The sequence below is a fragment of the Castor canadensis genome, chromosome 12, assembly GCF_047511655.1.
Source record: "Castor canadensis chromosome 12, mCasCan1.hap1v2, whole genome shotgun sequence".
NCBI classification, from domain to species: Eukaryota; Metazoa; Chordata; class Mammalia; order Rodentia; family Castoridae; genus Castor; species Castor canadensis.
The window spans coordinates 33,897,341-33,912,100 of NC_133397.1; the positions used below are offsets into that span (position 1 = coordinate 33,897,341).

The 14,760-nt window shown below is 41.2% G+C and overlaps 1 protein-coding gene across 2 annotated transcripts in view; it reads left to right on the forward strand.

Moving 5' to 3' along the window:
• The window catches only part of Tmem178a (transmembrane protein 178A), a 52,348-nt gene extending 40,865 nt beyond the window's left edge, over positions 1–11,483 (forward strand). For both annotated transcript variants that reach the window (XM_020187065.2, XM_074049556.1), the window contains exons 3-4: positions 638–775; positions 10,512–11,483. In XM_020187065.2, coding sequence (XP_020042654.1) covers positions 638–775; positions 10,512–10,753 — 380 coding nt within the window. In that variant the 3' untranslated portion in view covers positions 10,754–11,483. The remainder of the gene's footprint in view (positions 1–637; positions 776–10,511) is intronic.
• Positions 11,484–14,760: the final 3,277 nt, after the last annotated feature.

Here is a 14,760-nt window from a genome sequence, read left to right on the forward strand (position 1 = left end):
AATGGTCTGCATGTGGCTAAGATGCTCAGGCCAAGATTGGTAGCTACTATAATCCATCTTCCCTCCATTGTACCCCCTGAAATGCCCAGGAACTGTACTCATGCTGCTTGGGCAATTCCACATTAGCAGAGAAGCCACACTTCATCTTGGCAAGGCCTTGCTAGGCACTCTACCACTTGAGCCATGCCATTCAGTCCTTTTTGCTTTTGCCCGGAGCTGGCCTCAGACTATGACTCTCCTACCTATGCCTCCCCCTGCAGCTGGGATTATAGAAATATACCACCAATCAGATCCTTCTTATCTGTTGTTTTAAGAAGCATTATCATCTAACAAACCTACGTCCCTCTCAGTTCACTAATGAATTTGTTCTTTGTTATCCAAATTTACCCTGGGCTGTCCTCTCATCTGTTCTCTTCTGACTGGACTTCTCTCCATGGACTTAGAAGGAGTTAGACTTGACCCCTTCATTGGTTATATTCACAGTTACAATGGAAAAGAACTCCCCGCATCCTCACGCTGAGTGCCCTCCACTTGAAACTTACGTTCACAACAGATACGAAGCTCGTTGTCCCATAATTTTCAATCGCTTTCTGACCTTTTGTCTGATTTTGAGTGTCTGATTCTCTTCTGAGATTAGATTTAAGAAGAATCACCGCTGGCTTCCTGGGCATGGCTGTGGCTGTCCTGCTGTGTGGCTGCATCGTGGCTACGGTCAGCTTCTTCTGGGAGGAGAGTCTGACTCAGCATGTGGCTGGGCTCCTGTTCGTCATGGCAGGTACGCCGCACCCCCAGCTCCTCCCGGCAAGGCGAACACAGCTCTGTGTTGAGCTTCCCCTCATTGTATCCCCGCTAATTTTCTTTTCACCGACGATAAGAGCAGCCAGAAGTGCAGCTGGTTTTGGTGGGAAATCCAGAATTAAAAAAAAAACGCATCCCTGATTTCTCATTGGTTGCCTGTTAGTAGGTCAGATCGAAGTGTCCTGGGTTTAATCTCCATTTGAGCCAAGTCTGGTTTTTTGGGGTTTTCTTTATTGTCTCATTCTTTCTTTCTGTGCCCTAAACCTTGGCCTGTATACTTGGCAAAGGTGGGCTACTGCTTATTGCAAGCCTTCCAGGACAGAGAGGGTGATAGAAAAGCCACTCCATTCCAGGGCTGAAAGTCAGCTCAAAGTCCATTCTTTAGGGACATTGTCATCAGTCATTCACCAGTCATCCATTCCTCTCCACAGATATGGCTTGAGGACCTAGTGTGTGTCTGATACCGCTGTAGGTACTAGAGACACGCAGTGAAAAAAGCAGAAAAAAAAAATCCCTGTCCTTTTTTGTAATAATGACTGTGACAGTGAGAAAAACTATAAAGAAAATGAACCAGGAGGGCCATGCTGAGGATGTGATTTCTGAGCCAAATCTTGAGGGGCAGCCAGGGGTTGGGAAAGTGCTATGGGTACAGGACGCCACCACTGCCAAACATTGGGGTGAGGTGGGGCACAGAAGGAAGACCAGCATAGTTTTAGGGGAGCAAAGGAAGGGAGATTGTGGAGCCATGACAGTGGCCAGATCTTTAGGGCTTTCTTGGTGAAAAGCGTGCATTTGAAGTGGAGGGTGATAGAAGCTGCTAGAAAGTTATAAGCAGAGGAATGGCTTTACTTAAAACCTGAGATTGGGAGGGATGTTGAGATGTGGCTAGGGAGTTTTTGATTAACAAGTGAAGGATGTTTGTGTCTGAAAAGGAGTTGGGAGTTAAGCTGATGGCTTATGCCAGCTAAAGGCAGCTGCTGGAAAGAAATCTTTCCTTCCTTTTCACCCTTCACAAAAATTAATATGTTAGTGATGGGTGAATGCCAAATTATGTTTCACAAAACTAATACTGGCTTCAGAACTAATACTGCCTTAGATGGCCATTTTTAATAAGCTTGTTTCCACTTCTCTGGAGTTCTGTTACTCAAGTGAGATTTGCCAGCACTTGTCACTGTAATGGGTCACTTAACGAAGCCTGTGTTGATGCAGGGTCCCAGTGCTCCTCCAGCTGGTGCTGTGTTTAGTTCACCTGTGTCAGAGCTGACAGATAGGTGGCCCTTTGCTTTCTGGCCTGCTCAACCTTGTGGACTTACATAAGACAGGTTGGGTTGCTCACACCCATCTGCTCCTTTCCATGGCCTTGTGTAGGGATTATCATAAATATCTTGACACACATTCAGAATTCCCAGGGACCCTACACAATTTGGAGCAGAAAACACAGTTTTTCCTGATCTTGTAGCTGCCAGGACTGTAGCAGAGGGAGGCCCAAAACTAGTTCCAAAGGCTTAGAAGGAGGATTTGAACCCTCAAGACCAGCACCAGGAGCCTGCCTAAGGATGCATTTCAAATCCAGAGTGTAGAGGGAACAGGTAAGAGTAGCAAAGCAAAACAGACTGTACTGCCCAGAGGATTTCTTTAAGACTCTCCTGGTGGCTTCATGGTCATTAGAAATCCCTGCTTCCTGTTCTCTCTTTTGTTAGTTGTCCCCCCATTTTCTTGATTTCTATCCTCAGATACATCAAAGATGTACAGATTTGCTTCCCCAAACTCTGGAAAGGCCCCACACCACAGTCCCTTGTCAGGAAAATGCAAAGATCTCTAGACTTGACAAAAAACCTCAATAGTATTATGTTTGGGGGAGGGGGTTGGGGACAGTACCAGGATTGAACTCAGGGCCTTCTGTATCACTCACCGCTTAAGCTACACCGTCAGCACTTTTTGCGTTAGTTTGTTTTTGATAAGGTTTTGAGCTTTTGCTCAGCTAACCTTAGGCAATACTCTTCCCATCTCTGCCTACCAAGTAGCTAAGATTATAGATGTGCACCACTGTGCCTGGCCCATTGGTATTTTTTTTTAAAGAATACTTTTAATGTAGGTAATACATGAATAATTTAGGACCCTCTTAGCATATACAACAATTGTTCCCATTAAAATAAATCACAAGACCATGAAAACCATGATAAAAGCGAGAGCACACAAGGAAGGGGTGAGGATAGGTAAGACACCTAAAAAATTAGCTAGCATTTGTTGCCCTCAATGCAGAGAAACTAAAGCAGATACCTTAAAAGCAACTGAGGCCAATAGGAAAAGGGACCAGGAACTAGAGAAAAGGTTAGATCAAAAAGAATTAACCTAGAAGGTAACACACATGCACAGGAAATCAATGTGAGTCAATGCCCTGTATAGCTATCCTTATCTCAACCAGCAAAAACCCTTGTTCCTTCCTATTATTGCTTATACTCTCTCTACAACAAAATTAGAAATAAGGGCAAAATAGTTTCTGCTGGGTATTGAGGGGGTGGGGGGGAGAGGGAGGGGGTGGAGTGGATGGTAAGGGAGGGGATGGGGGCAGGGGGGAGAAATGAACCAAGCCTTGTATGCACATATGAATAATAAAAGAAAAAAAAAAGTAAAATAAATAAATAAATAAATAAATAAATCACAAGACCATGAAAACCAGGCCTGGTGAGTGTTCCCTCAGAGGCCAAGGGGATGGTCTGGTTTTTAGGCAAAGGAATATGGAGATTAGGCATTGATTAGGCACCGGGGAGAACCAGCAGTCTCCTGGGTGCCATATTCTTCTGTCCCATGCTGTGGGATTTATTGAGGTTTGTTTTGTTGTTGTTATAAATAAGGCCTTGAAATTTCCTTTGCAAACTCTCAGATAAACATGTTAATCCATTGCATGAGCTAAATTAGCCAGAGAGCATTCACACGCAGTAGCAGCAGACAAGAACAAATAAGGGTTAAAGATTTGATTTTAATTAAGCAGACTGTCTTCAGCACAGCTCCAGACAGCAGCCCTCCCACAGACTTTTGATGCTAAACTTAGCCCCATCTACTGCGCTGGCATCTTCATTCCCTGCCTGAACTCATTAGCCAAACCTTTGCTGGAGATCATCAGTGGTGTGACAGTGTGAACTGTTGAGATGGAAACTGTGGAACAGCCTTTCTCCTTCTGCCTTACTACATGCAGACAGGTCTTGATTACCCACAAGTGGACGAGCAGCTTTGGGACTATCAGTTCACATTTGGGAGCCAGGTTGCATCCCCTTTCCTCTTCCCTGGGGCCTGGTGTGGTGTTCTTGACAGATTGGGGGCAGGCCTCACATCTACCAGGGGCCTCAGATTTGGACTTGTGATGTCATGTGCTCTGAGGTTACACGCACAGGCACAGAGGCACACAGAGAGGACTGAGAGAATGACTCTTCACTTCCACCTTCAAGCTTCTTCCCAGTACTAAGCACAGTACTGTGAGGAAATGTTTCTCTCACATTAAATGATGCAGTCTACTAGAATGCCATTGTGGTATATTTGTAGCAATTTTAATTTAAATTATAAATATGTTAAAGGGTTAATTTATTCAATGCTAACATTTTAAATATAATTTTTATATCTGTTGTAAGATTTTTAGCTGTCTTTTAATATATCAGGAGTCTCACAAATTGGATAAAGCTTGGACCTACCCTCCTAGGTGGAGGTGGGAGGGGCTTCCCAGTGCCTACTAGATCCTCTGTCCTTCACAGGATGTGCCATTGCCATTTTGGAAGAACACACCCAGCATGTAACACTCCTGTCCTGACAGCAGAGACAAAAGAGACAGAGTCCAGGAAGCCCCATCATCATGTCAAGGCAGTTAACACCCACTCTGGGTTACGCGTTCACAATGCATCCATATAGAAAAAGACTGCTGTAGTAGGTGTATTGAATTATCAAGGATATTCATCAATCATACCTAAAACTACCAGTCCTGAATCCTTATCTGAAACTCGTGAGGTCTGATGTGTTTTGAAATTCAAGATATTTCAATTTTTATTTTAGCAAGGTAATATGGTGGATGTGTCCTGTGTTATCTAACATTCTCAGCAAATTCTGGAGCTGTGTCTTGAAATCACATACATTAACATTTCTGTTAAAACATATGAATATTCAGACAGGCAGGCTCAATAAGGACTATAATCGCCTTATGTTAGGGTAGGTCAGGCTTTGCCCCTAAAGAAGATTGCTGCATTCTTACAGAAAAAGATTGGATTTTTTTTTTTTAATTTAGGAATTGCAGATTGTGAATCTAGTTTGGGTACGTTTATTTACTTTTTTTTTTTTTTTTTTTAAGTTTTGTCAGTCTCTGTTATTCCTGCCTAGTCATTTCATTAAGATAACGTAGGCATGGCTTTTTGAGTAATCTATGAGAAAAGTAATGAAGCATTTTTGCTGGAAGGGCAAAGAGACTGAAAAGATGGGCAGGCCATCTTTTGAAGGAGTGGAGAAATAAAATCAATGTTTATGCCTTTGGGTGTTGTAGTTAGGTTATTTATCAAGCAGGCTAACCAGAGTGAAGCAACTTCTACTCCTTTTAGCCTTTTAAGCACATCAAAGGAGGGAGGTCAAAAGAATGGGCCCAGATACCCTAATTACATCTTACCAGCTGGCCACAGGCACCATGAAGATTTTAAGGTATGAAATTAGGTTGATGATGGAGGCAGTAGCATAAATTTACTGCTGCCCTCATCTGAAAATATCCCTTCCAGTCCTGCAATTCTGTGGTATCCTGGTATCTTCTAATTAAAAATATTGGCAGAAACCCTTTTAATATTTTATAAGAAATGTAGCTGCATACAGGGCTTGTCAGGGAACCAGCAATTATTCATTCTTTTGAAGATGCTGCCAGCAATAGGGAGAGGAGCAGGCTATGGACTCAGGAACTTCTCTCCCCTGAGGCTACCAGCTGGGCTGCAGAGTATTGGGTCATCAGAGAAGAGGAAAGGAAGGGGAAACCTGAGGGAAAAATGGAGAAGCAGCCTTTCCCGTGGATCTTCTTCCATCGTGAAGATAAATATCTTATTTATCTTTTCACACCATCTTTACATACCTTTCACTAACTACATTGCTAAGTGCTAAAATTGCAGTATTACCTGAAATCACTTGCTACATAGGTAAGTCCTTCATGGCGTAATTTGGGAAACTGGCTCTTAAGTGGGTTGAACTCAGTGTAGAATTCAGTTTCGTTCAGCAAGTTTTCTTGATTCTATGTGCTCAGCTTTGTTAGATAACATACAGAGTGAACAGGAAGTCCAAGAAGTCTGTTCTGCCTCAGCCTGAGATGCACACTGGAAAATGGAGTGGAAAGAAAACTTTTAAGTTTTTGACCCTATCTGTGTTGCTGTGCCTCCAAAGAGCTTGTGAAGCTAAACTACCTCTAATGTCATTAGAGTGAGGTCTGAGACAAAGTGGCTAATCAATAATTGTTGAATAACTGATTAAATAATACTTAAAATAGTACATTCTTGCTAAGACCTATAAAGGAGAGAAATACAGTTTTAACTGAACACACACACACACATACACACACACACACACACACACACACACACACGGTGTTGTATCTCCCTCAGTTCTTATGTTGAACCCCTAATTCCCAGGACCTGAAAAATGTGACCTTACTTGAAAATGGGGTCTTCAAAGAGGAAATGAAGTTAAGTTAGGCATTAGGATGTGTGTTTTTAAAGGAGAGGAAATTTGTACAGAGGGAGGACGTGGAGACAGCGGAAGGATGACCATCTCTAATACAGGGAGAGAGGTCTCAGAAGCAGATTCAGAGCCTCCAGCACTGTGAGAAAAGAAATGTGCAATGAAACCACCCAGTCCATGGTGCTTTGTTAAGGCAGCCCTATCAAACTCATGCACATGAGTGCCGTTAGGTCTGCCTGTGGAACCTGCAATAGAACTGACAGTCTCAAAACTGACCTGCATTGTGACTCCAGCCACAATAAGCATGCTTTCATTATTTAAAACAGTGCTTTTTTTCCCCTGATGTCATCAAATTTAGCAGAATTTCTTTTTCTTTGAAAATATCTTGAACAGGACAGGCTTCTTTTATAAAACTTTGTTGTAAAAGTTGGAAACTTTTGGAAATGTCTCTTAGTACATTTCCTTGTCATAATCACAAATAGTTCTGCCCCTCCCACAAATAATATCTGTGGCAGCTAGATATTTGCGAACTTCCTCAGAGATCTGAGGGTCTAAAAGCCAGAGCTCTTCTTGTTCATCTCTGCTTTACTCTCCTTTCACCCAAAACAACTTCAAGAGCATCTTTGAAGGAAAAAAAGCATCACTGAAGGGCAGCAGCCTGTGGGGAAAGAAAAGGGGGAGCTTATTTGTGGGCAGAAAGCTTACTGAGTGAATCAAAGCAACAGGAAATAAAGCAAGTTTTCATCAATACTTGATGAGTACCTACTCCAGAAAGGACCCAAATGGCACAGAGATACACAAATAACTATTTTATAATAAAATTAATAAAAATAAATAATAAAATAAGAGAAACCATATTTGCAAGGTGCATTAATTAGCTTTCTGTTGCTGTGACAAAATATCAGAGAAAATCATTTAAATTGAGGAAAGATTTATTTTGATTCATGGTTTCTGACATTTCAGTCCATGGTTTCTTGGCCCCCATTGCTTTGGGTCTGTGGTGAGACGGAACATCATGGCAGGGAGTGTGCAGTAGGGCAAAGCTGCTCACTTTAGGAAGGACAGGAGGGAGAGAGAGAGAGAGGGAGGGAGGGAGACGGGGGGGGGGGAGAGAGAGAGAGAGAAAGAGAGAGAGAGACAGGGTTGGGTTCCTAATAGTCCCATTCAAGGAATGCTCCCTGTGATCTAACTTTAAAAAAAAAAAAAAGATCCAAACCATAGCACAAAGAAAGATGGATCCAAGGGTTACAGTAGAAACAAAAAGCATGCCAAAAATATTCCACATTTTTGCTGATGGGGAAGGGGTGCCACAGATTTAACTGTAGGGAGCGTCAGTTCTCTGGTAACTTGGACAAAGAAAGTAGTACGATTACACAATGTCCATGAGGTAAGTGCACACTAAGTGCCAAGGTCACCATAGCCACTCTGACACATGGGGGAGAGAGACAGCTTTGCCTTGGTGAAATCCTCAGATTAGATTATTTTTTTCTTGTAATCTTTTTCTACTCAGTAAGAGTCTGTAGAATAATGATAAAATTCATTTTAGCAAAACAATCTTATGGAGGGTGGAGAAAGGGCACTAATAAAATCAACTTTTTAATATAAAATCAAAGGGAGTAAATGCAGAGAGAAAAATACATAGGATATTTCAATGTTTTTAATTTAAATTAGTTTCATAATGCCAAGTGTTAAATCCTCTAGATTTAAGAGGTTTTAAGAAGTGTGCTTGTTCCTTGATTACTAGAATTGCAGGAGTTTGACACTGTAAGGGACTTCAATAACCAAGTCCCCACTTTTTTTCCTGGGTGAAAATACTAGGGCTCAGAGGGTTAAGTAACTTCAAGGTCACACATGAATGGTGGTAGAGCTGGGGACTAGAATACATATTTTTTACATCCTGACCCAATGCATTTTAGACATCAAAGGATGCTTGAAAGTCTAAGTTTGAACTCAAGCTTTCAGAGGTCATTAAAACCATGTTACCTGTGAAAATGCTTGCTTTTAGGCATTTAGCTGTGTGCAGATAGCTAAATGCAGAATGAAGTTGTTTTTCCTGTGACTAGGTCATTGTTCTATTATTTATATTTTACCTGATGATACTCCAGAAATCACTTTTTTCTAACAGCCTTATTGTTTTATTCCTAAAAAGGGCCTTGTTGTACTTAAAAATTGTTTTTATTTTGATGTTCTTGAAAACATTCTTGTGGATGTAAGAGTATTTGCTCTTTACAAGGTTTAGAAAAACAGTGGATATTCTTTTTTGAATGGTCTTTTTCTTTATGAAAGAATGATTTCCAACTTGATCTTCCTTTTGGAGAACTCAAAGTGATACATCTGTTGTAAAAAAAAAAAAATGGAGCAAGAAGTCAGAGGATGAGATTTTACCCTTTATAGAAGAAGAAAATCACTTTAGCGTTTGAAAACAGAATTAGGTAAAGAGTAGGAAATATCAAATGATCTCAGAGCAAGTATCCTTTTCATTTAGAATATTTATTTTCTAAATGCACATTTGGAAGAAGATTGAGGTAATGTGCCTTACATTAATTTGAATGGAAGCAGAATTGTAGCATTTATAAAATGGCGTTAAGGTGAACCTTTTTCCCCTCCAAATTGCTGCCTACTCTGAATTTGTTTTCCTGCTAGTAGTTTTGATCTCCAGAGGTATAGATTAAAATTTAAAAAGTGAAGGGGGAAGTTGAAGGGGGAGAGTTGCTCCTTTTAGGGTTCTCTTTTCTGTTTTAAAGTCTGTGTTTGTTTCCAGTGGAGATGCTGCGGATCCGTAAGGATGCCAAAGCAATTTTCCAGCAAGTAGAAGCTACCTCCATTGTCCGCAGGCATAGGCAGCGCATGGGAAGAGGGGTCCAGGACTCAGAATAGACCTGGACAGTCTGACTCTTGACTGGCTGCTGCTTTCTGTTTTCATGACTCACCTTCACCCCGGCAATTGCCTCGTTTTGACCCCATGCCTGTCCAAAAAGAACATCCTTGAGGGCCCTTGTGGAGTGGAAACACCTAAACCTTGGAGCATCTCTTGAGCCCGAAAAACCCTATGGTTTGGGTTTTTGAGGAATTTTATTAAAGTCTTGATTTTAGTGTTCTCGAAGGGTAACTAGAGGGGCAAATGAAACTAAGATATATTACAGGCACTTTTGTAAATGTCACAATGTATCTCCAATACAAGAATAATATGCTAGTAAAAATAAATTAAAAGAAAATAAAAAGGATAACTATATGTACACATATTGATTTCAAGAAAAGGAAAATTTGAGGTATGTCTATTTTCCTTATGTTTCTCAATTGCCTACAATTTGAGTGGTTGAAATATATGATCTCCTTATGCAGTTATTTTTATGTAAATTCCAAATTTCTGGATTTAATTTATATTATTTAAAAGCATTTATTCATCCATTAAAAATATTTGTTGAGGCTCTAGTGTATGCCAGCCAGTGTACCTTTTTTTTTTTCAAAAAAAGATGTACGTGTGAGGCCCTGAGTTCAAATATGAGGACTGACAAAAAAAAAAAAAAAGAGCTGCTTGTAAGAATTCATTTAAAATATTATTTACAGGCAACATAATAAATACTTGTGATAATGTTCACTGAAAAAGTCTTTGTATAATGATCACGATGATAGATAATGTTTCCAGTCCCGTGTAGAGCAAAGGGAAATGACAACTATTTTGCATTAAGTTTGGGAGATTATAGAACATAGTTTTCCTTAAAAGTAATTAGAATTTTTATTAAATTGTTTTTAAGAATCAAAACCAAAAATGAATTCAAACATGCATAACCATTTAAACCAGATAGTTGTGAATAATTCAAGTTATCAGAATTTTCCCATCCACCTTTGCCCTTCTGTTATGCCAGTGTTTGCTGAGTGAATTCATTCAAGTACAGGAATTATCGATGTTTATGAATTTGGAGTGATAGCTTTACTGGTTGATCTGATTTTCACAAAGGCCTGCCTGGCATTTGCCTTGTAGCAGGCAAAAAGCTGCAACTGATCACTCTTTGTATTATTTATAGGGATATTTTGCACCATCTCCCTCTGCACATATGCTGCCAGTATCTCTTACGATTTGAACCGGCTCCCGAAGCTAATTTACAGCCTGCCTGCTGATGTGGAACATGGCTACAGCTGGTCTATCTTCTGTGCCTGGTGCAGCTTAGGTTTTATTGTGGCAGCTGGAGGTCTCTGCATCGCTTATCCTTTTATTAGCCGGACCAAGATCGCACATGTAAAGTCTGGCAGGGACTCTACAGTATGACTGTCTACACTCAAGGCCTGTCCACAGTGTGGGTGACTCCCGAGGGGAGTTGGAGCAGTGGAGTTCACATCAGGATTCCAAGCACAATCTGGTCTTTTTACATTCCAACCTGTTGCCTGCAGCCCTTTCTGGATGACTGATAGAAAATCATGCAAAACCTCCCAACCTTCTAAGGACAAGACTACTGTGGATTCAAGTGCTTTAAGAACTAGTTCTGCTTTGACTGTGAGAAGTAGGGAGTAGCGCCATGGAACATTTCTGGGTATTGGAAAAGAGGAACTGCAATGGAAAAATTTGTATGGTTCCTATTTATTTCAGAAAGTTTGTATATAATAATTACCTGAGAGTCATTTCTATTTGCAAAAAAATTTGTAACAAAGCGAGTATAATTTTCTCGTTACTGTACCATGCTAGTTAAACTTTGATGCAGCATCTTCAGAACTTGTCTTAATGGTGTCTTCTTGTGTCAAAGCCTGATATTTGTGCATTACTTGTGAATGTTCCTTGTCACAGGAGGATTCTTCTTCTGTTGCCTTATTATTATTATTATTTTTAATTGAAGACTACGCTCTGTCTTTGTACTGGATTCAAAAGCATAAGAAAAACAGACGAACCGTGTAAGAGCTAATTTGTGACACTATGCAGTATTGTTTGAAGTCCTCTCTGTTGTTTGGCTTCTGTCTCTTTATGTTAACTGGATTTCTGCATTAAATGACTGCCCCCTTGTTAATCTAGGTGTGCTAGTGTCTATCATCTTTTAGTGGTGCCAACAAGACTCCCTAGCTGTAGGACAGATGAAAACGCCATTGTTTTAATGAGATTCTTTTTGAGCCTATTTTAATTAGGTTGGTCATTATTATTTATCTTTGCAGTAATCACATGCTTGTTATTGACAAAAGATGTCATTTTCAAACTTCTTTTTAAACCTTACTAATATACTTTAGTCTCCGTCCCCACCAAGTGCCTGGTGTTTACCCAGTGAGAAGGCTACTTGGTCTCTGGCCTTGATCTTGGACCTTGTAGGACCTTTGGGTTCACATTAGGATCACCTGGTGAGTTCTTCAGTGGTACCTAACCTAGGCCTCACCTCAGACCAATGGACTCAAGGTCCATAGGTGAGCATAGGCTTGAATTAAAAAACAAAATCAAAACATCCCAGATATTTTGATGTGCAGCTGAATTGAGAGCCAAAATTGTGCTGTGCTCCTTGACTACTAACTAAACTAGCTAACTTATTATAAGCTAGTAACTGGGTTGTGTTTTTTTTTTCTTGGAGTTGTTTTACCATTCTTCTCAAACACTTTAGGATGCAGGCCCTCTTTCATGGAAGCTATAAGATATTCAGACCCAGAATATCTGCTTCATTTCTTTTTTCTCAAACTTTCATATATAAGGGCATGGGACGAAAGTTAAGATCCTTACATTGTGTTTTCTTATTTTTCAATGGAAGGGTGGACACTAGCTAACGTCTAAGCTTTTCCTTTTAACTTCAACATCATCCTCTGCCTATATATGACATATTTATTATAAAGTTGTTCTGTCAAACACAGGACAATGGCATCTCCCGAATAAGATACCGATTCAGATTTCAGTTTCACGAAAGTTACTTTCATTGTCTTTATAAAAACTGAGTTAGTACTCAGAGATGAAAAAATTATAATTATCTCTGGAGGGGATAAGGTCACATTGCCAAGTGACAGTGTCCATTTACTGTCCCAGAAGCTGTTTGGAAGAGGCTGCTGATGCTGGTGGCCACATAGGCTGACCCCTGTTTCTGGGCACAGCCAAGGTTCATGAGTACATTCTCCATAGTCTCTCAGGCCTGCTTAATATACTGGTCTCTCTGGATGAGATCCGAGACATACAGAAAGGGGCAATTATTTTCATTTATTACTTATGTGGGAAACTCTCAGAGAAGGAGGGCAGTTTCTTTGAAGTCTTTTTAAAAGATCCCTGTAGAAGATGTCAGGACATTTATATTCCACCCACCAAAGCAGTGTCTGTGTGAGTAACTTTTGAAGTTTCTGAGAAGCTTTCTAGGGGTTTGAGGTAAGAATGGAAGAAAGCTTCGAGGTGGCTGAAGGTGGAAGGGTTCACATACCAGAAAGATTACGCCAGTCGTCAGGGGAGTTCACTTAGGATTCAAACGTGATCTGGCAAGAACTGAGCCTCCCACAGCCTTCCAGCCCCAGTGGGCTTGGAGCAAAGTAGCTCTGTGCCCAGCCATGGCTCCTTGTTTTCTATTTACTGTCATAGAAGTGTGAGCAAATATTGTCCAAGTCAGGCATTTGGTCCCTCCATCTTGGAGTTCTCCTAGGGAACTCCACATTTCCTTAATTGGCTGCACAGTTCTGTGTGGGCCAAAGAGTTTATTGAGATTCATTGCTTGTTCTCCTTATGTTCCTCTGTCCCACTTCTCATTGCATGCTTATAGCCAGACTATTTCTTTGCCTCCGGGGTTTTTTCTGGGCAGAAAGTGGAGGTGGCTGAGTTTATGGCACCTGTGGATGTGGGGGGTTCAGGAGGTGGAGAGGGAGGTCAGAGGAGTGACTTTGAGGGCTAGAAGTGCCCAAGGGCATCCCAGAGACTACAAAGAGAACAGGACAGTGATGCTGTGGCTAGCGGCACACTGCATGAATGCATCAGCTGTCTAAGGATACTGGGGTGCTTGGTACAAGAACCCCACATCCCTTAAGCAGACTCAATGGGCTGGGAAGGGCCAAGCCTTGGAATGGCGGCTTCTCAATAGTAACTAGTCTAAGCCTTGGAAAGTCCAGGGACATTTTCACAACTGTGTGTCTGTGTCCCCATATATGTGACTGAGGGCAATTTCCTTCAGTCTGTCCAGGGCTCTGAACTGTGTATGCGTTTATAGAACACTTGAGATTGTCAACTAAGAATCCTGCTTATCTGCTGCATAGAAACAGAATTTTCAAAAATAGAAAGCTTTATCCCAAAACTTGTGAGACAGCTACAAGCCCCTCTGAACAGCCTTGTTCTTGGCTTATGTGCAATGTTAGGCCCCCTGCCGCCCACTCCGAGGGAACCCTACCCTCTCTTTCTTTGGACAACCATGGGCCCTTGAAGTCAAGATTTCCCAGATGTGGGAAACCTCAATAGAACCTAATATCCTCTATACAATTCATTAAATCTTTCAACAAATATTTATTGAATACCTAATACATGCCAGCACTCTCTAGGCACTTGGGCAATGCCAATGAAGCAAAACAAGGGTTCTTGCCTTCTAGTACAATACAGTACCTGTTAGCAAATGTAGTAAAGTGCAAGTGGAAAATCAGTTGCCCTGACCCTAAATGATTGCATAAATCCAGAAATAAAGTAATTCAGGCAGCTATTAAAGTATGTTTCTTTTTTGAATGACATTCCCACTGCCTGTGTGTATCTCACTTCACGTCATTCTCATCATTTCAATTCACATTAACACCTTGGAGGTGGGGGTGCCTCCTTGATTTCCTACTTGAAACTCAAATATGAAAATGATAAGAGTGTGCTACACAGGTGATCTAAGAGAGATGGAGAGGATCCTGGGATCCTAGAAACTCAGGTAAATGGAGGCCCAGGAGCTCCAGGTAAACTATCGGATAGAGGCTCGTGTATCTGGGAAGCTCAGGCTTATTGCCCCCAGGTGTGTGGACACCCACTTCTCTGCTTGGCTTACTCTGATTTTCATCATGTCATAACCCCTTGGACACATTCCTCACCAGGCCACATTACTTTAACACCTTTCCTAATCAGTTGCACTTCACGCTAATTACTGCTCTCCTAACCACAGCATAGACTCTTACAAGTTGCAAGCTGCCTTCTTTGTGCTTTGTCCCCAGTGCTTAGCCCAGTGCCTGCTGCATAGTAGGTCCTCTTAGATCTTTGTGGAAGCAGTGAATAAATTCAAAATCACATGTAAACTCTCCTTCTCTGGACAGAACTGACTCCCTTTACACCAATTTTAGAGCAGCCATTAAAAATAGATAGTAGTATGACGAGGCTAA